This window comes from Gorilla gorilla, chromosome 5 (assembly GCF_029281585.2).
Source record: "Gorilla gorilla gorilla isolate KB3781 chromosome 5, NHGRI_mGorGor1-v2.1_pri, whole genome shotgun sequence".
Taxonomy (NCBI): Eukaryota; Metazoa; Chordata; class Mammalia; order Primates; family Hominidae; genus Gorilla; species Gorilla gorilla.
This window is the reverse complement of record NC_073229.2, coordinates 28,451,185-28,475,380: the sequence shown is the minus strand read 5'-3', so window position 1 is coordinate 28,475,380 and position 24,196 is coordinate 28,451,185. Positions and strand designations below refer to the sequence as shown.

Sequence of the window (24,196 nt, the reverse complement as noted above, 5' to 3'; positions counted from 1 at the left end):
TAAATAGTGACCAAAACACTAATATTGAACATTGAAATACATGTAAGCTATACATACATTTGAGAAACATTAATAAAAACAAGGAATTATTCGCCCAGTTATTCTAGTTCAGGGTCACAGGTGGCAACAGCGTGTCCTGGAAGCTGGGGGTGCAAGGTGAGCACCAACCATGGACGGGACAGCTTCCCATGGCAGCATGCCCCCTCCCCACCCCCCCCCGACACACACATGCACACACTCATCCTGGGGCCACACAGGCACCCCAGTTCACCTGACATGCACATATCTGGGATATGGGAGGAAGCTGGAGTCCTGGAGAAAACTTGTAGACTTGGGGAGAATGTGCAAACCCCACACATTGGCCCAGCCAGAAATGCCTTTCTTTTTTTTTCTTTCTCATCAACATTACAATGAAACAACATTGAGCAAAAACAACATTGAACAAAACTAGTTTATCTGAGGGCTTGCAGTATTCTCAATGAAAGCAAAAAGACAGTATGCCAAACATTTGGACTGAAATATTTACACATTTTGGTTGGAAAAAAAGAGAATTGAGAGTGTCTTCCATTTAGCAGACTTTGTGTTGGACTCACCAGCTCACTTTGCTCTTGTAAATTGAGTATTTTTCTCAATTAAAAATATTGTTAGGCTGGGTGCAGTGGCTCATGCCTGTAATCTCAGCACTTCGGGAGGCTGAGGCAGGCTGATCACCTGAGGTCAGGAGTTCGAGACCAGCCTGGCCAGCATGGGGAAACCCCATCTCTACTAAAAATACAAAAATTAGCTGGGCATGGTGGTGTGCCCTTGTAATCCCCGCTGCTCGGGAGGCTGAGGCAGGAGAATCACTTGAACCCAAGAGGCGGAGGTTGCAGTGAGCCGGGACTGCGCCATTGCACTCCAGCCTGGGCAACAAGAGCAAAACTCCACTCAATAAATATAGTTGACTACAGAAAAGGAGTCAGTTGAGGATATCAGTACTTTCAAACTGATAAAAAAAACTCCACTACTCAGGATATAATCCTGTTCATCTTTTGTTTTCTGTGCTTCCTTGTGAATAGATGCTGAATATAATGCTTTGTAACATAGTTTTTCTACTTTTTTTCTTAATATATCAGATGGCACTTATTTCCATATCTATTCAGTTGAGTTCCTGTCTTAGGCTTGATGGACATTTCATAGACATTTGTCTCCAGCCCCAATCATTGTCTGTGATCAGGGAACATGTGTTGTGTCCTATTATCCCCAGAACATTGTACAAATGCCTGACACACAGATGGAACGGGGTCTGAATACCTGTTCCTTGATGAAAATGCATGACCACGCAGCGTAGAATGCTACTGCCCATCCACCTTTGAAATTGCAATCAAAATTACCTCTTTTGTTCTCTATTTTCATAGGTATCGTGCCCCTGAAGTTTTACTGAGATCTTCAGTTTATAGTTCTCCCATTGATGTGTGGGCTGTTGGAAGTATCATGGCTGAACTCTATATGTTAAGGCCACTTTTCCCAGGGACAAGTGAGGTCGATGAAATCTTTAAAATTTGCCAAGTTTTAGGGACTCCCAAAAAAGTAAGTACTCTTGTCCCTAAGTTGCTATAACTTTTGATTATTTCTATCTTGCTACTTTGCTTTTAATTTTATAATTTTGATTATTTACAACTTTTGCCTAGATATCTGATATTTTCATTTTGAAATAGGCTCATACTTTAACGATTAATTTTCTTATAATTCTTTTTTTTTTTTTGAGATGGAGTCTTTGCTCTGTTGCCCAGGTTGGAGTGCAGTGGCTCAATCTCAGCTCACTGCAACCTCCACCTCCCAGGTTTAAGCAATTCTCATGCCTCAGCCTCCCAAGTAGCTGGGATTACAGGTGTGCACCACCACGCCTGGTCAATTTTTCTATTGTTAGTAGAGAGGAGATTTCACCATGTTGGCCAGGCTGGTCTTGAACTCTTGAGCTCAAGCGATCTGTGATCTGCCCACCTCAGCCTCCCAAAGTGCTGGGATTACTTGGTGTGAGCCACCGCGCCCAGCTGTAATCCTTATTTTTTTAATCGGAGTGGGTTAAGGATTGCAAGAAGCCAGAATCCCACCAGCTGAAGAAAAACAGGTGCTTGCCTTTCCTTAAGAACTTCAGGAAAAATTCTGTGTGTTTAGAGTGTAACTTGGGGGTGATGCCCAGCTGACACTGTACAGACAGCCTTGCTTGAGCTCTTTCCTGCTCATTCTGTGGCTGGCCATTGGCATCACCTGTTAACCCCTGGTGTCCTGAACCTTGTTTTTTCTTAACCGTTTCTTGTTTCCTTTTTTATATCTCCCCTGTGGATATTTGACTTCTTGAACTGAGTGCTTTTCAATTAACTATATTTCATCTACACCTTTCTTTCTGAAATGTGCTTTATAAGTGTGTATATAATGACATCCTAATTAAATTAGTATGTGCCTTGTAGTTAACATTACACAAGTAAATGTAGATATTAAAGCTTTAATGTAATTGTCATTTCCCAGATATGTGCATTTTTAACATTGGATGCAATGGGTAATATACACGACAAGGATCTTTGTTCGCAGTCAGCCTCTTTGTAAAGCACTTTTCCTTATTTGTTCAGAGTTAACCCAGATATCATCACAGCAACATTACCATCAGGATCTAAAACCAGACAAGAGCTTAATATTGTGAAATTTATAAAGGCGGGCATGGTGGCTCATGCCTGTAGTCCCAGCACTTTGGGAAGCCCAGGCAGGAGGATCACTTGAGCCCAGGAGTTCAAGACCAGCCTGGGCAACATAGTGAAACCCCGTCTCCACAAAAAAAAAATTAGCCAGGTGTGATGGTGCGCACCTGTAGTCCCAGCTACTCAGGAGGCTGAGGTAGGAGGATCTTTTGAGCCCGGGAGGGTGAGGCTGTAGTGAGCCATGATTGCTCCACTGCACTCCAGCCTGGATAACAGAGCCAGATCCTGTCTCCAAAAAAAAAAAAAAAAAAAAAAGCTATAAAAGTGCTTTTCGCATTGTTTCCTAACTCTCAGCTTAATGTTCTTTCTATACTGTCGTAGCACTAAATTGTAGACGTGGTCTGGTATTTCATTCTCGTGTTTATATGGATCAACATGAAAATGTTCAAACATAAATGATGTTTATATTACTGCTGTGTTTTTTAAATGGATTACTAAAAACAATTTGTTTTGCCCTCCCCACCCGCACTTATATATTCCTGAAACAGAGTGACTGGCCAGAAGGATACCAGCTGGCATCCTCTATGAACTTCCGTTTTCCCCAGTGTGTTCCTATAAACTTAAAAACTCTTATTCCCAATGCCAGTAATGAAGCTATTCAGCTCATGACCGAAATGTTGAATTGGGATCCAAAGAAACGACCAACAGCAAGCCAGGTAAGAGGAGTCTTCCTGTTAGACCTTTAAAAATGTTTAGGTTTTGTAATATCAGGGATGTTTTCATTTACAAAGGCAGGTCTATTCTCAACCAGGATTTTACTAAGAGAATTAAACACAAAGTCCTAGGCATCCAACGTATGTAATAAATTAATTTCTAGGCATATAATATCATTGCGAGAAATGCAGAAATAGCCACACCAATGATTTTCTGAGTTTTGTGGTTCAAATGAAGAACCCTGAGGTTGCAACAAGGAATCAATCTGCAATGATAAAAATTCAGACCTGCGACAGACTAGTTATGAAGGAATCTGTCATGGAAGCAAAAACGGCATCTCATGAATCATTCCACATAGTAGACTTTCCTATGCTGCCTTTACAGTTTAGGGGTGGGATTCTGGTTCACTTTATACAACAGTGTCATCCCTTGCTGGGACTGGAGTGTGCAGCCTCTGGCTGCCACAAGAGGGCAGCATTGTGGCACCCAGGCTTTGTTCCTTTGTGACTACACCTGACATATCTACGATGTATTCCAAGTCTAGGGCCTTTAAACCCAGTGCTTTTGTCTGCAAGGCTTCAATAAAAAGGCAGTAATAAGCTGTATTGTATTCTCATCATTTAAATATAAATTCCATGTGAAAATTACAAAAATTTATTTTGCTTTTTTTTTAAATTAATCTTGAGAAAATGTTTTCTAAATGTCATCTGGAAGAACAAATGGGAAAGGATAGTCAAGACATGTTAAAACAAGAATAAGGAATTAGAGAGCGGTGATAGGGATGGACAGCTTGCCCCATCAGATATTAAAGTAATCTTTAAATTGATGATGGTAACAGTGGAAGTACTGGCATAAGAATTGACAAATAGCTGAATGTTGCAGAACGTATGAGTCAGCACAAGGTAAACAAACGTGGCATCACAAAGAGGGGAGGACGGCTCAGTGGGTGATACTGGGAAAATTCATTAGCTCTTAGGGAAAAAAATAAATTGAGGTCCTTACTGCTCACCATACTTTACAACTCACAGAAGGGTTACATTTTGTTGTTGTTGTTGTTGAGATGGAGTTTCACTCTTGTTGCCCAGGCTGGAGTGCAATGGCATGATCTCGGCTCACTGCAACCTCTGCCTCCTGGGTTCAAGCGATTCTCCCACCCTCAGCCTCCCGAGTAGCTGAGATTACAGGCATGCGCCACCACGCCTGGCTAATTTTGTATTTTTAGTAGAGACAGGGTTTCTCCATGTTGGTGAGGCTGGTCTCGACCTCCCGACCTCAGGTGATCTGCCCTCCTTGGCCTCCCAAAGTGCTGGGATTACAGGTGTGAGCCACCGCGCCCAACCAGGATTACATTTTCAAAGTGTAAAAAAAAAAAGCACCCTAAACTGTTAGAAACAAAAGGAAAACATACATGTGTATTTGATCTCAAGGTGAAAAAAATACGGCTATAAAAATAATAGAAGAAACCACAAAAGGAAGATTCAAACAATTTGATTACATAAAAAGTAAAATTTTTCTCTATGTAAAAATCTTAAAATGGAAAGATAAGACAGAGAAAATTATTTTTAATTCTTAATATAATACTCCTACAGAAACACAAGAAAAATACTGAAATGTGTACGTGTATTTTCTTTTTTTTTTTGAGATGGAGTTTCTGTTGCCCAGGCTGGAGTGTAGTGGCATCATCTCAACTCACTGCAACCTCCGCCTCCTGGGTTCAGGCGATTCTCCTGCCTCAGCCTCCCGAGTTGCTGGGATTGCAGGTGCCCACCACCACGCTTGGCTTATTTTTGTATTTTTGTAGAGACAGAGGGGTTTTTTTGTTTAGTTTTTTTTGTTTTTGTTTTTGTTTTTGAAACGGAGTCTCGCCCCATCGCCCAGGCTGGAGTGCAGTAGCGTGATCTCGGTTCACTACACCCTCCGCCTCCCAGGTTCAAGCAATTCTTCTGTCTCAGCCTCCCTAGTAGCTGGGACTACAGGTGCCTGCCACCACACCTGGCTAATTTTTGTATTTTTAGTAGAGATGGGGTTTCACCTTGTTGGTCAGGCTGATCTTGAACTCCTGACCTTAGGTGATCCACCCACCTCGGCCTCCCTAAGTTCTGGGATTACAGGAATGAGCCACTGTGCCTGGCCAGAGACGGAGTTTTACCATGTTGGTCAGGCTGCTGTTGATCTCCTGACCTCAGGTGATCTGCCTGCCTTGGCCTCCCAAAGTGCTGGGATTACAGGCATGAACCACTGTGCCCAGCCGTTCAAGTTTATTTTCTAATTTTTCTTTTTAAAATTTTTTTGAAAGTTTTGTTTCTTTAAAGATGGGGTCTTACTATGTTGTCCTGACTGGTCTCAAACTCCTGGTCTCGTGCAATTCTCCTGCCTTGGCCTCCCAAAGTGCTGAAATAATATAGGCGTGAGCCACCACACCTGGCCCATATTTTCTAATTTTTCTAAACATTCATTACCTTCATAATAAAGACATAATAAGTTTTTCAAATGTATTTTAAAAAGAAAAGTAGTAATGGGACATGAAAAAGAAACACAGGAAAAGAAATACAGATTACCAAAAATATTTTTAAAATGTTCATTCTTTGTTTACTATCATAAAATGCAAGTAGAAACGAGATACCGTTTTTCATTTATCTCTCTTAGTAAGAGAAAGTAATTTTGTAGTATATAAAAAGAGCCTTGAAGACAATCAGAAATTATGCTCAAAGATGTTCAATTCCAATAGAAAACTGTACATTGAAAGTTAATCAGCCTGGCCAACGTGGCAGAACCCCATCTCTACTAAAAATACAAAAAATTAGCTAGGCATGGTGACACACACCTGTAATCTCAGCTACTCGGGAGGCTGAGGCAGGAGGATAGCTTGAACCCAGGAGGCGGAGGTTGCAATGAGCCAAGATCGTGCCACTGCACTCCAGCCTGGGTGACAGAGTGAGACTCTGTCTCAAAAATAAATACATAAATAAATACATAAATAAATAATGTTTCTAAACTTAGGTTATGTGCATCTTTAATTTGGAATATACTGTCAGCATTAACAGTGAATTTGTAAAATAAAATTTTTAAACAATTTGGGAGAAATCTCATGCTAAAATACTATTATACAAATAATATGATTTTGTTTTTGAAAAATATATTTTATATGATGAGAAAAAATACTGAAAAGTATAAAAAATGTTAGTCTTGGTTGTCTCTGGGTGTTAAATTTTTATTTTTGTCTTGAGAACTCTATACGTTTCTCATTCTCTACAATGATCACTGCTTCCCTTAAGTAAATAGGAAAAAATAAATGCTATTAATTTTTAAAGTTTTCCCTCTTCTTGAATGATAGTAACTGGTATCTTAAAGTATCTTAAAAGGGAAGAGTTGGCCGGGCACAGTGGCTCACACCTGTAATCCTAGCACTTTGGGAGGCCAAGGTGGGCGGATCACGAGGTCGGGAGTTTGAGACCGGCCTGACCAACATGGTGAAACCCTGTCTCTATTAAAAATACAAAAATTAGCTGGGCATGGTGGCGTGTGCCTGTAATCCCAGCTACTCAGGAGGCTGAGGCAGGAGAATTGCTTGAACCCAGGAGGCGGATGCAGTGAGCCAAGATCGTGCCACTGCACTCCAGTCTGGGCGACAGAGCGAGACTCCATCTCAAAAACAAAAAAAAAGAGAAGAGTTGTTATAAATAAAGCCTTGAAATTACAAAACACATCCTCAAAGTTTCCAGCTCCAAAATATGCATCATTAATTTAGGAATATTGACATACTAACTACTTAATGTGACTTAATTCAGAATTTGAGTACCTTCAGTGTGCTAGGCATTGAAGTATTCAAATTATGTATATTTGTGTATTCCACTGAGAATGCAAGTAACCCTTAACTAACTCTTTCTTGTGCTCTGTTTCACAGCCCTGCTTTTTAGTGGAAGTGGAAAGACCTAATTAGGGAGAGAGGTTGGTTAAGTTGTAGAATATGAAGACCATTTAAAGTACCAAGCTGCCTTCTGTTCCTCTAAAAACTGCCCTTACACATGGGAGGAGTTAACTGTTGGTCAGGGCTATGTTCCCACCTATGTGGGGACTGGCTAAAGGCAGGAGGTTCAGGGGAACAGAGCTTGACCATCTTAAGGAACCCATCCCCCCAAAAATGACCAGCTACTTTGCCCAGGTATTTGATGCCAATAAGGGAATTTTTCCATAGCTGAGCTACACAGGCTTTAGACATTCTGTAGAATATTTTTTCAGTTTTAGCCTTACTGACATTGTGAACCAGATAACTCTTTGCTGTGGGGTGCTATTCTGTGCATTATAGGATAGTTAGCAATGTCCCTGGCCCTCTAGACACTAGACACTAGTATCGTCCCCCAACCCCTGTCATTATAATAAGAAATGTCTCCAGACATTGCCAGATATCTCCCAAGGGGCAAACTTGCCTCCATTTGGGAAGCACTGCTCTTTGACAGTGCCACCCATACACCAGGGGGTCCTTTCCATCTCATGCAAGCAGTCAGGTGACTGATCTAGATAAAACTCAAACAGTGATCATTTTTCATAATATTTTTATATTTTCTTCCCATAAATGTCTTCTCTTTGCTGGTATACTGATGAAATAAACTTCAACAGTATGTGTTTGTTGTCCCCTCTTTAGATTTTTTTTTTTATTACTAGTAGGTATATTGTTGTACTCAGGCTGAGAGTAACCTGGAATTTTACATACAGCTCTGGTTAATCATTTCAAATAATCTATATGGAAGATTTTCTTAATTCAATTTTTAATGTCTTTGAATGTACTCTAAACCATTATTGGTGTGTAGTATTTTAGCTTGAAGTAATCACATTAATTTAGCCAATGTCTATAAATTAGATTTTATTTTCACTAACAAATCTTTAAATAAATAGAACAGTTGTTTTGCTTAGATGTTATAATAACAAGTGAGCTTTCTATTTTTTCCTATTAGTACTTTTTTTTTTTTTTTTTTGAGGTGGAGTCTCGCTGTGTTGCCTAGGTTGAAGTGCAGTGGCACAATCTTGGCTCACTACAATCTCCTCCTCCCAGGTTCAAGCGATTCTCATGCCTCACCCTCCTGTGTAACTGGGGTTACAGGCATCCACCAACATGCCTGGCTAATTTTTGTATTTTTAGTAGAGACTGGGTTTCACCATGTTGGTCGGGCTGGTCTTGAACTCCTGACCGCAAGTGATCCTCCCACCTCATCCTCCCAAAGTGCTAGGATTATAGGCGTGAGCCATCATGCCCAGCCACTTTTAATTTTTTAATGCAATTTATTTCTCAAATCATTTTTTTCTGGTTATCTTTTAAAAGAGGCACTGTATAGGGAATGATGGCTGCTTTCTAAATCTTTGAAGCTCATGTGGGCTAATGATAATGCCTCGCACAGGGCCAATCACAGTTTATGTGCAATACATTTAGGTGGAACTGTTTTCCATTTGTTGTTTTCTCTGTGTTTTTATAGGCATTGAAACACCCATATTTTCAAGTTGGTCAGGTATTAGGCCCTTCTTCAAATCATCTGGAATCAAAACAGTCTTTAAATAAGCAGCTGCAACCATTAGAATCAAAGCCATCTTTAGTTGAGGTAGAGCCTAAGCCTCTGCCAGATATAATCGATCAGGCTGTTGGACAACCCCAGCCAAAAACTAGCCAGCAGCCACTGCAGCCCATTCAGCCGCCACAGAACCTGAGTGTCCAACAACCTCCAAAGCAACAGAGTCAGGAGAAACCGCCACAAACGCTATTCCCGAGCATCGTCAAAAACATGCCAGCTGTGAGTAGCCAATCATGACGCTTGCAATGAAATAGTTTGACTCGTGCAATTAAGATTTTTTTCGAGGCATTTCTAATAATGTTGGAAAAGATATAAAAGATTTTTCTTTGTTAAAGACCCTGAGTCCTCTGGTTGGAGCTTGACACGAGATCACTTAAAATTCTAATATGGTTTATAAAAAGAAAAACTTTCAGGATAAAAGTAACCAAGTTTACATGCTACAGTCTTCAGTCTTTTTTCTTTTTCTTTTCTTTTTTTTTTTTTTTGAGACGGAGGTTCGCTCTTGTTGCCTAGGCTGGAGTGCAGTGGCACGACCTTAGCTCACTGCAATCTCTGACTCCTGGGTTCAAGCGATTCTCCTGCCTCAGCCTCCCAAGTAGCTGGGATTACAGGCATGTGCCACCACGCCCAGCTAATTTTGTATTTTTAGTAGAGATGGGGTTTCTCCATGTTGGTCAGGCTGGTCTTGAACTCCTGACCTCAGGTGATCCACCCTCCTTGGCCTCCCAAAGTGCTTGGATTACAGGCCTGAGCCACCGCACCTGGCCAGAATAGGTTTTTAAAGTGTCAGGCATAGTATAAAACTTTTTCTTCCATCTTTTGTTCAGCTCCGGGAGCTCTTCAGTTGCTGTAGTATTTTAGCTGTCCCACTGGGTATACACTCCCAAATGTGTTTGCATTATGGCATTTTAGGATGGAAATCGGTCTTATACAGCACTGTATCTATTTCCTTCCAGTCCCCAACTGCCCCACCAACCTAGATAAGCAAGGCCTCCTCGTCCCCCAATAGCACTAATCACATTCTAACATACTGTCAATTACTTATTTCTTATGTTTATTGTTTATTTGTCTCTTCCTCTGGAATGCAGCAAGCTCAGTGAGGTCAGGAATGTTTGTCTGTTTATCAGTACAGCCTCAGCACCCCGACCAGTGCCTGCCACATGGTAGATTCTCAGTAGATATTTGTTCAGTGAATGAAGGAATGAATAATTGCCCACATGACTTGTAAACCACCTCTGGGGTCCTGGGGAGTCCACTTTTATCTTTGGAACAGTTCTGAATATTAGAAAGTTCTTCCTTAATTCTGGGTAAAGTCTGGTTTTCTAGCTTTTAATGAAGGCTAATCACTTTTCTAGAAAGGCAGCCTTTTAGATATTTGAAAATAGCCCTTATATTATCTGCCCTTTTCTCTAGAGAAACTTCTCCAATTCCCTTAAGGGCTCTGCATATAACACCATTCACCAATGACTGATAACTCTCAGTTCCTATTATGAATGTGTCTTTAAGTCCCCTCTCATCTTGCTTTCCACTTAGAATGAGGCTGCCAGAGCTAGAGGCAGACAGCAGGCAGGGAATATAGAGCAGGGCGAATCACCTCCGACATTCTAAACCATATGTGCACTCGTGCCACCAATGATGACGGTCCTCCCCATGACCCCTTGGAAGATGCATCAATTGTTGATTCTTACTGTGAGGGAAGGAAAGGAAGTTAATATTTATTGAGTAGCCTCCAAGTGCCATGCATATGCTAGGGATGCTGTGTGCATTCTCTAAGTTAAAGAGAATAACCTAGCCCCCAGCCCCGCCACACACACATACATTTTTATATAGGTGAGTTCCAGAGCTGGGATTAAGTATTGTGTCAACTAAAATTTCTAAGTATACCTGTTTTTTCATAAATGCTTCTCCTGAATTGCATATTCTGTACCTCTGACTTGTGTATTTCATCTCTAGGATTCAAAAAGTTGCAAGACCTTTTACCTCTCCAATTTCTAATTATTTTTGAATCTGTATTTTTTCTTCTCAGTTTACCCATTCTGCCCAGCTTGTTGCCAGCTATGTATTTGTTTAGTTGTCTGTTTTGCCCCTGAATCTTCATGATGAATAGAACGACCGTGAGATCTTGGGCAGGCTACTAGAACCTTCCTCTAGATTGACGTTGATCCATTTGTCAGTACTGTTGGTCAAGTTCTTCAGCTATGTGCTGATCCCCTTTGCTGCCTTCACCCACTGGGCTGAAGTCCACATACACTACATTGAATGAATTCATTGTTTGCCTTTTATGAAAAAGTGTGGTCTATATGAGCCATCACTGTTTTTCCTTAGTGCTCACAAACATCCCCTTTAATAATTGATTTTAGAATCTTTGCCCTCATCCTCTACCAAACTTACTGATGTGGAGTTTGCAAAAATAAATCTTCTACTTTATTAAAAGTATTATATTTGCCCCTTTCCAGTCTTCTCAGCCATACCGGATTCTTGGATATCACTGATATTGTTCAGCAGTCTTCAGCATCAGTACCCTAAAATACAATTCAACAGAAGGGAGGCTCAAACTCAGCTAAGGGTAACCTTTTATTAACCCTACTCATCTGGAGCTTAACATTTTTTTATTCTCTTTATTCTGGAGATTGTTGTGCCTGGCAGAGAAAGTAATAGCGTAGAGAAGCTGGCAAATACTGCTTTTTATTATCATCCATCACTATCACTGTGATACCATCAGCTTCAAGCAATAGCATGTCCATTCTTTAAGCATCTCCCTGCACCCAACATAGCTGTATTTTCTGAAAATTTTCCATGCTCTATTCCCTAGTTTTGAGTTGCCTTTTGGATTTTTCTGTTTATGTGCCCCCAAACCACTTTCTGTAAATTTGTATAAAACCAATTCATTGTGTGCTCTAAGCCAGGACTTCTTTCCCATTCCTTATTTCTGTTAATGATGCCTCCATTCTGTGACAGTCAGACTCATACTTCCCTCTCTGTTTCCGTTAGGATTACATTCAGGGACTTATGACAAAAACTCGACCACTGTGGCTTAAACAATAGGGATTGTTGTTCTCAGATAACAAGAAATCGGGTGGTGGGCAGCTGGAGCTCATGAAGCTTGCAGAGGAGGCAGGCTGCTGCTGGCTTCCCGCTCCACCACCCTGAGCAGGTGGCTTTCATTCCTGTGGCCACAGAATGACTGGTGTTCCTTTGGATGTCGTGTCTGCATTCAAGGAGGGGGAAGAGTAAAAGATGCTGGCACATGCCAGCCTTAGTGTCCTTCTCATTAAGGCTGTCCCCACTTAAGGAGGACACTAAGGCTTTGAGAAGTTAAGTCACTTGCCCACAGAGACATAGCCAAGTCTCAGGTTTCCAGATCCTTCCTGTCAATGAAGAGTCAACTCAGATCCTAAATACTCAAGTCTCTTACCAACCTAGTTCACAGAGATGTCTCCTCTGAACACCTATCATATTTTTGGCATGTACCGCCCATTTTTGTTCATGCTTTTAAATGTGTATATATGTTATGCCCTTACGTGTATGGAACGCTCCTTGAGAATGGGGACTGTTAGTGTCTTACATAGATAGTAGCTTGTGCATGAAAGGCATTCAGTACATGATTAAAGATTATGATGACTGATTTTCCACCACAGAAGCCAAATGGCACACTGAGTCATAAAAGTGGTAGGAGGCGTTGGGGTCAGACTATCTTCAAGTCTGGAGATAGCTGGGAAGAGTTGGAGGACTATGATTTCGGAGCCTCCCATTCCAAGAAGCCAAGCATGGGTGTTTTTAAAGAAAAAAGGAAAAAAGATTCTCCATTTCGGTAAGATTTCAAATTCCTCAGAAAAATATTTTTGCCATGCATTAACTTTATTTTACACATTAAATATAAATGCATGTAGACCCTAAAAGAAGAAAAGTTTGCTTAACAGGCCAGGTGCAGTGGCTCAGGCCTGTAATCCCAGCACTTTGGGAGGCCGAGGCGGGTTGATCACTTGAGGCCAGGAGTTTGAAACTAGCCTGGCTGACATGGTGAAACCCCGTCTCTACTAAAAATACAAAAATTAGCTGGGTGTGGTGGTGCGCACCTGTAATCCCAGCTACTCGGGAAGCCGAGACATGAGAATTTCTTGAACCTGGGAGGTGAATGTTGCAGTGAGCCAAGATTGTGCCATTGCATTCCAGCCTGGGTAACAAAGTGAGACTCTGTCTCAAAAAAAAAAAAAAAAAAAAAGAAAAAAATTTGCTTAATATTGGTGCCTTCTACAAAACACAAATCTTTCCACTTACTTCTGAAAAGGTAAGAATCTTCTCACAGTAACAATTCTCAGTATTAACAGATGAGTGGGGTGTGTGTGTCTGTGTGTGTGTGTAGAGAGTGTGTCAGTCCGTTTTTGCATTGCTATAAAGAATGTGTTGGCCCATGGTTCTGCAGGTTGTACAGGAAGCATAGTGCCAGCATGTGCTTCTGGTGAGGGCTTTTGGAAACTTAGAGTAATGGCAGAAGGTGGCAAAGGATCCAGCCTGTCACATGGCAAGAGAGGGAGCAAGAGAGAGAGGGAGGAGGTCCCAGACTCTTTTAAATGATCAAGTCTTGCGTGAACTCAGAGTGAGAACTCACTCGTTACCGCAAGGATAGTACCAAGCCATTTGTGAGGGATCTGCTCCCATGGTCCAAACACCTCCCGCCAGGCCCCACCTCAAAACTGGGGATTACATTTCAACATGAGATTTAGAGAGGACAGATGTCCAAAACGTATCAGAGGGGATCTTGTTCCATTTTTACGATGCTCTTGTGAATGACAATCATTATTCCCATTTGAAATTGACATGCCTCGTTGCAGGAAGTAGAGCACCACGTGCCAAGTTAACAGCTTCTTCTGATGGTGTTAAGATTTCACTATCTGCCTCCTCGCTATTCTAAACTTTTTTCGATCATTTTCTGAGCCTTTTCTGGAAGTTTAATATCTCTAGCAGTTCCTTTCCTTTTTATAAGTGAGGTCATCCTTAGTGCATTATTCAACTTTGAAGTTAGGATGGGTTAAGTTTTGGTGAATATTTTGGAAAGATACTTTCTTTTTTTTTTTTTTTCTTTTCCTCTTTGAAACAGAAGAATAGAAAGAACAAGTGTGTTATGAGTCAGGAAAACTTATACACTAGCTATTTGGCATGACATAGTATGGAAGTCTTCACTTTGGAGCACGAGGAACCTCTAAGGAGTACATATGCTTGGATAATTCTTTTTTTGCTTGGATAACTCTTATGCAATCCGTTTCCAGGTCTTTACATTCCATAGGTACTGTTTCCTAAAAATACATAAACTGGAGGAAAAGCCCACTCAAGTCCTCTTCCACTTTAGGCAAGAAAGTCACACCTCTCAGTTATTTCAACTCTTACATGGCATAGGGTTACTAAATAAAGGGACAAATCAGGAAACTGGCTTTCTCTTGGTTCTTGTCTTACAGAAATCGGGTACAGTAGTCCCCTGAATCTGCAGTTTCACTTTCCATGGTTTCATTTACCTGCAGTACAGTGCAATAAGATATTTTGGGCTGGGTGCGGAGGCTCAATGCCTGTAATTCCAGCACTTTGGGAGGCTGAGGTAGGTGGATCACCTGAGTTCAGGAGATTGAGACCAGCCTGGCCAACATGGTGAAACCTCGTCTTTACTAAAAATACAAAAATTAGCTGGGTGTGGTGGCGGGTGCCTGTAATCCCAGCTACTCAGGAGGCTGAGGCAGGAGAAACTTGAACCCAGGAGGCAGAGGTTGTGGTGAGCCGAGATCGTGCCACTGCACTCCAGCCTGAGTGAGAGTGAGACTCCGTCTCAAAAAAAAAAAAAAGATATTTTTGAGAGCACATTCACGTAACTTTTATTACAATATATTGTTTGAATTGTTCTATTTTAGTATTAGTTATTAATGTTAATCTCTTGCTGTGCCCAACTTATAAATTAAACTTCCTCATAGGTATCTATGCACATACATATAGGAAAAGATGGGCTGTATAGGGTTTGGTACTATCTGTGGTTTCAGGCATCCTCTGGGGGTCTTAGAACATATCCCCCACACGTAATGGGGGCTACTGTATTTTAGCCCATGTTGGAAAGCATGGTGATTTGGAAACACTGAAGCACCAGGCATTAGTGATGTGTATTCTTTCAAATATACTAAAATGCTCTGTTTCCTCTTTGAAACAGAAGAATAGGAAGAACAGTTGTGTTATGAGTCAGGAAAACTTATCCAGTAGCTCTTTGGCATGGTATAGTATGGAAGTCTTCACTTTGGGGCACGAGGAATCTCTAAGGAGTGCATATGCTTGGATAATTCTTTTTTTTTTTTTTTTTTTTTTGCTTGGATAACTGTTAGGCAATCCGTTTCCAGGTCTTCACATTCCATAGGTACTCTTTCCTAATCTGTGTGTTTAATCCATGTGTTTTGAAAACACATGGATTAAAATTTTACTTATTTTTTTGAGGATCAGAGTGTATTATGGATAAGGTAGTTAAAACTTATTTTATCAAGCCATACCATGAAATACTCCAACTGCAGTCAATCGTCACAATATTTCATCTTATAAAATACTGTTTCTATCTGCTGTTAACAAGAAATAAGGAACAAATTTATGATGAAAAATTATAGATGTCTATTTAAAGATGTGCAGGGAGTTACATAATTTAAAAAACAATTATTTGGGTCTAGGAACAGAAGAGTTTGAAGACCACTGATGTAGTATATAGGAGACTTGAAACATGTTTTTTCTTTTTTTTCTTTTTGAGACGGAATGTCGCTTCATTGCCCAGGCTGGAGTGCAGTGGTGTGATCTCGGCTCACTGCAACCTCTGCCTCCAGGGTTCAAGCAGTTCTCCTGCCTCAGTCTCCTTAGTAGCTCAGATTGTTGTTACAGGCGTGTGCCACCACGCCTGGCTAATTTTTTGTATTTTTAATAGAGACAGTGTTTCACCATGTTGGCCAGGCTGGTCTTGAACTCCTGACCTCAGGTGATCCACCTGCCTCGGCCTCCCAAAGTGTTGGGATTAGAGGCATGAGCCACCGCGCCTGGCGACTTGAAAACATTTTTTAAAACCCATGTCATTCTGATTTCAGCTAAATTTTATTCATAATTATTTATAATTATTCATAATTTATTCATAAATTTTAGTCATATATTTTTGAGGATGGTAGAGGTTTGAATCAAAACCTATAGTTAAGATCAAGGTTGTGGCTTTTCATGGTGGCTTACACTTATAAACCTAGCACTTTAGGAGGCCGAGGTAGGTGGGTTGCTTGAGCTTAGGAGTTTGAGACCAGCCTGGGCATTACGGCAAAACTCCATCTCTACAAAAAAATACAAAAATTAGCCAGATGTGGTAGCCCACACCTGTAGTTCGAGCTACTCAGGAGGCTGAGGTGAGAGGATTGCTTGAGCTTGGAAGGCCGAGCCACTGCACCCCAGCCTGGGCAACAGAGTGAGACACTGTCTCAAAAAATCAAAAACAGATCAAGGTTGTAGTCTATATACCTGTTTCTAGCAAGGGAACAATTAGTAAATTTCTTCAACATTAATTATCCCTTTTCTCTTGAAATTCTTTAGAAAAACTATATGACAGCGAATTTTTCATGTGGGTATTTCTTCTACTTTTTTTTTTTTTTTTTTTTGAGATGGAGTCTCGCTCCGTCACCCAGGCTGGAGTGCAGTGGCGCGATCTCAGCTCACTGCAAGCTCCGCCTCCTGGGTTCACGCCATTCTCCTGCCTCAGCCTCCCGAGTAGCTGGGACTGCAGGTGCCCACCACCGCACTCGGCTAATTTTTTGTATTTTTTTTAGTAGAGACAGGGTTTCACCATGTTAGCCAGGATGGTCTCGATCTCCCGACCTCGTGATCCACCTGCCTCAGCCTCCCAAAGTGCTGGGATTACAGGCGTGAGCCACCGTGCCCAGCCATTTCTTCTACATTTTTATTTTTTGGTATCTTTCAATGGTCCTGTACAATTCTAGGCATATGGTTATTATTATGATCATCATTATTATTAATATACTACCATCTGTTAAGCTCCTGCCTAAACTTTATAATTTTCATACTTCAGTCAAAATATCTGCAGAGTAGGATGCTGAGACTCGGATAGGCTGGGTTTCTTGCCCAAGATCAGGTGAGGATTAATTCAAATCCAGGTCTTCCTCTCTTCTACCCCACACTGCTTCTTTAGCAATAGTAGCTGAATTGGTGAATTGGTGGATTTGTGAATAGGAGGTGAATTGGTGAATTAGTGGATTGGTGAATTGAACAGACCCTGCCATCCCCTGCTTGGTCTCTCAGGCAGCCAGGGCCTCCCCATAAAGAATACAGAGTACCAAACACTAACATGTATACCTTTTATTTAATGGTTGTCTTATTTTTTTAATTATTATTATTATTGAGATGGAGCTTTGCTCTTGTCGCCCAGGCTGAGTGCAATGGTGCGATCTTGGCTCACTGCAACCTCTGCCTCCCGGGTTCAAGTGATCCTCCTGTCTCAGCCTCCCAAGTAGCTGGGATTACAGGTGGCCGCCACCATGCCCAGCTAATTTTTGTATTTTTAGTAGAGACAGGGTTTCACCATGTTGGCCAGGCTGGTCTCAAACTCCTGACCTCAGGTGATCCACCTGGCTTGGCCTCTCAAAGTGCTAGAATTACAGGCATGAGCCACTGCACCCGGCCTGGTTGTCTTCTCAAAAGTGAACAAAAAGCAAGATATTTATATTTAGATTTATACTTGTATTTATATTCAGTAGATGTTTACTAAATACCTAGTTGGAATTAAGCCTCTCCTCAACTCATCAAATATATGGCAACAGAAATAAGACCTCCAGAGGACTATAGCACATGACAAGTGTGTGCATTTAGTGCCACTAGTGACAGCTGCAAGGAGCTCTGGGAGTTCTGTCTATGGCCAGAGATCCCTCTGATGAGGACAGAAAAGTCTTTTTAGAGTGAGTAGTTTTGGGAATGGGTAGAATTTCAGTTAGTGATATAACAGCAGTGGGCTCAGGGGAAGGGAAAGTTGCCAGAAATGGCGGGACTGTTCCCATTGAAGCAGACACACCTGTGCCTAGAACTGCCCCCAAGCAGGTGGCCAGCAGTTCAAAGGGCCACCCAAGTGAGTATCCATTTCCAAGGGAGCCGACTTGGTGAGTAGGGTTTGGTAGCATGAATTTCTAGGTGGAAACCATGGATGCTTGGAGTTAACAAGTGATGGAAATTGGGCAGTATATTCAGGCCCCAGCAAAGAAGGAGCCCAGTCGGAGGGTGGTGGGGAGAAGGTTGGTCGTGGAGGGCTCATTACAGCACACAGAGGGATGGGCAGCAACACAAAGCAATGGCCGCCTCACGCACTGCTGCCTGGTCAAGCAGGCCTCAGGGACAGGCCTCGGGAATGAGACAGAACTAAGCCTCGAAGCAGAAAGTCCTCAGTCCCTACACAGAAACAGGACTGTGGGAGTTAGGGACCAACAGGCAGAGAGTCAGTCTTAATACTAACACCACTAAAGAGCTAGCGAGGTGCTTAGCCACTGCACAAGTCTGTTCTGGCTGAGACACAGGCATGTCTCCACAAATACCTATTTTCTGTGCTTGACACTAGGGTGACCGGAAATTGTATATGGGAGCTTTTCTAGCACTTCTTTCCCCATTTCAGTTTTTTAGGCCATCCAAACCATGCCCCAAACAGCCTCATTGATTATAAATTATTTTAGTCAACAGGTGAAGATGGCTGTTATTTCCCTCTCAACACACCAGTTTCCCACGTTATGAATCCAACTGCAGCAGCTGCAGGACAGATAGAAACATGTTACACACAAGTAAATTGCTGCTCAGTTATAAAGCTTCCTGTCACATACTGTCTGGTATCAGAAATGAGTCTGTGCACGACCCAATATCTATGCGGGTGGAGGGGAAGTTGTCATTTAGCCAAAAGACTGATGGAAACCATTTAAGTGAGGTCAGATTGACTGGCTTAGGAAGATGTGCAGAGGGTGGGCGAGATGTGCAGAGGGTGGGCGAGATCCTCTCGTTGTTCGTGCTGTAATGCTACCTTTCATTGGCTTTCAAGGTTTCCAGAGCCAGTACCCTCAGGCTCCAACCACTCGACAGGGGAAAACAAGAGCTTACCTGCTGTTACTTCCCTAAAATCTGATTCCGAATTGTCAACTGCTCCAACCTCTAAACAGTACTACTTGAAACAATCAAGATATCTTCCAGGTAAGTAGAGCAAAGAAAATGTTTGCTGCTAACTAGAGTATAGATAGGTCAGGTTCAAGTGTCTTGGAATCTCCAAAGAAAGGGCAGCAGTGAAGTAAAAAATCTAATCACAGAGCTCTTTCGTAGCTCAGTCTGTTGCCAAGGACATTTCTGGACCTCCTGTTTCTACCACTAGTAGAATTCTGCTCAAGAAATGCTTAGGAGCAAAAATCAAGATGATGAATATGCTTCCAGAAAACACCAACCCCCACCCCCCACCAAAGCTATGCATTCAGTAAATCCTAAATTTTATTAAACCAATTCTGTGCCCCCATTACAACTTTTTATAAAATGTAGATTTTCAAATACTCTTTCCTAAATGATCTGGTGTACATTTTTTGTTTGTTTGTTTGTTTGTTTTTTGTTTTTTTTGAGACAGACTCTCGCTCTGTCACCCAGGCTGGAGTGCAGTGGCATGATCTCGGCTCACTGCAACCTCCACCTCCCAGGTTTAAGCAATTCTCCTGCCTCAGCCTCCCGAGTAGCTGGGACTACAGGTGCGAGCCACCACGCCTGGCTAATTTTTGCATTTTTAGTAGAGATGGTGTTTCACCGTGTTAGCCGGGATGGTCTCGATCTCCTGACCTTGTGATCCGCCCGCCTTGGCCTCCCAAAGTGCTGAGATTACAGGCATGAGCCACTGTGCCCAGCCAATCTGGTGTATATTTTTAAAAGATTCTGCCTGCTCGGAAGAGCATGCTGGGAACTCAAGAGAGGCAAGGACACTGGTTAAGAGGCCACTGCTTATGTCCGGATGGGATGGGGTAATGTAAATGGCTGGTTCCAGAGTGGAAGTGGCAGAGGTACAAGTGGGCAAAATCTAGACATGTTTTGGTACTGGAACCAATAGGACTTGTGGGTAGATTGGTGGAAAGAATTAGTGGCAGCATCTGAGGTTTTGACTTGGGAACTGGATGAACGGTGGTGACTTTAGCTGAGAAAGGGAAGATTAGAAGAGGAGAAGATTGTGGAAGTAGAGAATGGAGAGCTGAGTGCGGGATGCCTGTTAAACATCTGAATTGATCCATCTAATGGGCGCCTGGGTATATGAATCTGGAGCTTGGGAGAAAGATCTGGACAGACAGTGGGGAGTTTACCATGTGCCTGCAAATAGCATTTTCTCCTCTAAATCCAAATAAAAAGGAAATGTTTCAATTCAATTTAATCTAAAAGATAATCCATTTTTAAATCGTCCTGTATCTATGCAGATACATGTTTAATCCAGTGAGGGAGAAGATGATCTTTTTCTTTTGTGTTTTTGTGGGCATGGTCATTTATAACTTTCTAAACACGAGTGGGCCACTGTTTAACTGAGGAAGATTTGCTTTTCACATCTAAGTCTCCTGAAGCAAGACACAGTCTCCATTTCCCAGAAGCTTGTTTGGGAAGATGGGGCATGGCAAACAAGAGAAAAGGTTGAGACAGGATTGCCAGCAAAAGATGGATCTGTAACACACTTCCCTGTGTACCTTTTAGGCAAACATAGAAATTTCAGTTCTAAGAATCCAGCTGGGGCTGGGCACAGTGGCTCACACCTGTAATCCCAGGACTTTGGGAGGCCGAGGTGGGCGGATCATCTGAGTTCAGGAGTTTGAGACCAGCCTGACCAACATGGTGAAACCCCGTCTCTACTAAAAATATAAAAATTAGCTGGACGTGGTGGTGGGCATCTGTAATTCCAGCTACTCGGGAGGCTGAGGCAGGAGAATTGCTTGAACCCAGGAGGTGGAGGTTGCAGTGAGCCGAGATGGCACCGCTGCACTCCAGCATGGGCAACAGAGCAAGACTGTGTCAAAAAAAAAAAAAAAATCCAGTTGGGACCCTCTCTTGCTGTTAGTAATTGGGGAAAAGAAAAAAAATGAAAGCAAGTAGAGGGTTTAGAGATGAATGGGAGAGAAAACAGAAGGCACGGTGGGTGTATAGGTTTAGCCACAGGTGTTGAATAAGTTGATATAAACTTACAGGGGGTGAATTGAGGCTTTAGGACTGCAGTCCTGTGCTGATTTGTAAGGAGGAAGACACATATTTGAGAGGTTGAAGAAATTGGCATGAAGCCATCAAGAACAGCAAAAACTTTATAACCCTGGGTATTTGGCGATCTAAATAGGTTAAATAGTTTTGTTTTGTGTGTGTGTGTGTGTGTGTGTGTGTGTGTGTGTGACAGAGTTTCGCTCGTTGCCCAGGCTGGAGTGTAGTGGCACTATCTTGGCTCACTGCAACCTCATCCTCCTGGGTTGAAGCAATTCTCCTGCCTCAGCCTCCCAAGTAGCTGGAATTACAGGCGCTCACCACCACGTCTGGCTAATTTTTGTATGTTTTAGTAGAGACGGGGTTTCACCATGTTGGCCAGGCTGGTCTTGAACTCCTGACCTCAGATGATCCACCCACCTCGTTCCCAAAGTGGTGGGATTACAGGCGTGAACCACAACACCCAGCCCTATAATATTTTTTGTCGTTGTTGATGTAAGCAAGTTTTTAGGCTCTGTGGCACCAGAGTGAGACATGGGAAGTGGGCCTGAAAAACCTGGGTCTTGTTTGTGTATGTCTGGATAGAGAAACAGATGAAAAAATGTATACATATCTTATTGGTAGCATATGCCAAGTGAATTTACAAGTATCTTATTAAAATAGTTAATGAGGCCAGGTGCAGTGGCTCATGCCTGTAATCCCAGCACTTTGGGAGGCTGAGGCAGGTGGATCACTTGAAGTCAGGAGTTCGAGACTAGCCTGTCCAACATGGCAAAACCCTGTCTCTACTAAAAATATAGTAATTAGCCAGGTGTGGTGTTGGGTGCCTGTAATCCCAGCTACTCAGGAGGGTGAGGCAGGAGAATCACTTGAACCCAGGAGGCAGAGGTTGCAGTGAGCCAAGATTGTGACATTGCACTCCAGCCTGGGTGACAGAGTGAGACTCTGTCTCAAAAAAAAAAAAAAAAAAAAATCTACTTTTGACCTTGAAGTCTGTATTTTCTTCCTCACGAGGTCAAATTTTCCTGACTATAGTTTCACCTACAGTTTGAAAACTGTTCTATTTGTGACATTATGCTTTGATTCTTGAAAGTGAGAGAAAATAAGTTAGTCTAACATTTTTGTATAGGAAGTTATCACATCATGACACTCACAGAATGAGAAATCTGCCCATATTTCTTGACAATCAGACTATAAACATGGCAGGCCTCATTTTGGCTGCTTCATCTTAGATGGCTGTGAAGAGGAGCTTAGAAATGGAATGAAGCATTTCAGCAGTGCTCCGAGCAGGTTTGCGTGTAGAGGAGCAAGATCCCTTACAGAGGAGGAACTAGTAACACAGGAAGTGAAGGGGGATGAGTGAGGGACTGAAGAGCTTAGGAAGGTGGGAGAGGAGTTGGGATCAAGACCAGGGTTGGGGCACACTTTTGAAAGCAGCAGAAATCCTTGTTATTGTAATCTTTAGACACCTGTGTGTAAATTTTGGTGTTGAAATCATGAGAGAGAGAAAAAAAGAAAAAAGAAATTCTGAGAGAGTTTTAATCTGACTGCAAAAGCAAGGATGGAAGAAAGTTTTCAAAATATAGGTTCATGAGAGATAGTTTTCACTGTGTTTTTTGTTTTTTTGTTTGTTTAAATTGGTACATTTTGCCGGGTGCTGTCGCCTATAATCCCAGCACTTTGGGAGGCTAAGGCGGGTGGATCACGAGATCAAGAGATTGAGACCATCCTGGCCAACATAGTGAAATTCCGTCTCTACTAAAAATACAAAAATTAGCTGGGCGTGGTGGTGTGTGCCTGTAATCCCAGCTACTCAGGAGGCTGAGGCAGGAGAATTGCTTGAACCCGGGAGGTGGAGGCTGCAGTGAGCTGAGATCGCCCCACTGCACTCCAGCCTGGAAACAGAACAAGACTCTGTCTCAAAAAAAAAAAAAAAAAAAAAAACCAGTACATTTCACTGACTGAAATATTGCAAATCAGTATCTTCTTACTTACAGAAGTGAGTAGTAGGAAAGACTACTGCAAACTTTTGTCAAAGGATATTTATCCTTTGAGCCAAAGCACCCTGTTTTCATAGTTCTGCTTCCTAATGTGGTTTTCTGAGACCTGTTTGATCATTTCCTTTTTAACTAGAAATCTAACAAAGTCTGCAAATTACTTGGGATCAGAAGGATGGCTATAATTGAGATTTTAAAAGTAAACTCAATTACAAAGAATTGTTTGGAATGTAAACTTGAGCCTTACTGTCACCTATTGGCAGTCATGGTTTTGAAGATGACCCCTCTGGAGCTGGATGAAATTTAAAACTAGAATCAGGCTCAGTTCAGTCACCTGGACAGACATTTATTGAGCACCTATTGTGAACCAGCAACTATGCAGAGGACAGAAACCTGAATAAGAAGCAATCTTTGGCTGGGTGCGGTGGCTCACGCCTGTAATCCCAGCACTTTGGAGAGGCCAAAGCCAGTGGATCACCTGAGGTCAGGAATTCGAGACCAGCCTGGCCAACATAATGAAACCCCGTCTCTACTAAAAATACAAAAAAATTAGCCAGGCATGGTGGCGGGTGCCTGTAATCCCAGCTACACAGGAGGCTGAGGCAGGAGAATCACTTGAATCCAGAAGGCAGAGGTTGCAGTGAGCCAAGATCGTGCCATTGCACTCCAGCCTGGGCAACAAGAGTGAAACTGTCTCAAAAAATAAAAAAATTTAAAAAAAGAAACAATCCTTGACATTTATTTATGATCCATAGTTATTTCTGTAATTGAGTATCTTCAGGAATAAAAAATACTAATATCTTTTGGGGCCCCCTCTTTACCCTAAAGCCAAGTATAAAAGGTCTTATTAAGCATCGAATTTTAGGATTCTGGGAGCTCTAGAAATGTACCATATAATTGCAGGGCAGCATGACATTATACTACAAGGACTGGCGGATCTGTGACACTGGCCTTCAGGGAAAGAGACGCAAGAGTCATAGTTACTGACCTGCTACTACTAACCGGCTGTGTACTTGGA

At 42.0% G+C, this 24,196-nt stretch overlaps 2 protein-coding genes across 5 annotated transcripts in view; one reads left to right on the top strand and one right to left on the bottom strand.

The window, feature by feature from the left end:
* TMEM14B (transmembrane protein 14B) overlaps window positions 1-24,196 on the bottom strand; it is a 119,898-nt gene that overhangs the window by 63,997 nt on the left and 31,705 nt on the right. The window lies entirely within an intron of this gene.
* Window positions 1-24,196, top strand: part of MAK (male germ cell associated kinase) — a 73,523-nt gene that overhangs the window by 32,662 nt on the left and 16,665 nt on the right. For all 4 annotated transcript variants that reach the window (XM_055391289.2, XM_055391288.2, XM_055391290.2 and 1 more), the window contains exons 7-11: window positions 1,398-1,569; window positions 3,224-3,391; window positions 8,858-9,169; window positions 12,589-12,761; window positions 19,026-19,174. In XM_055391289.2, coding sequence (XP_055247264.1) covers window positions 1,398-1,569; window positions 3,224-3,391; window positions 8,858-9,169; window positions 12,589-12,761; window positions 19,026-19,174 — 974 coding nt within the window. The remainder of the gene's footprint in view (window positions 1-1,397; window positions 1,570-3,223; window positions 3,392-8,857; window positions 9,170-12,588; window positions 12,762-19,025; window positions 19,175-24,196) is intronic.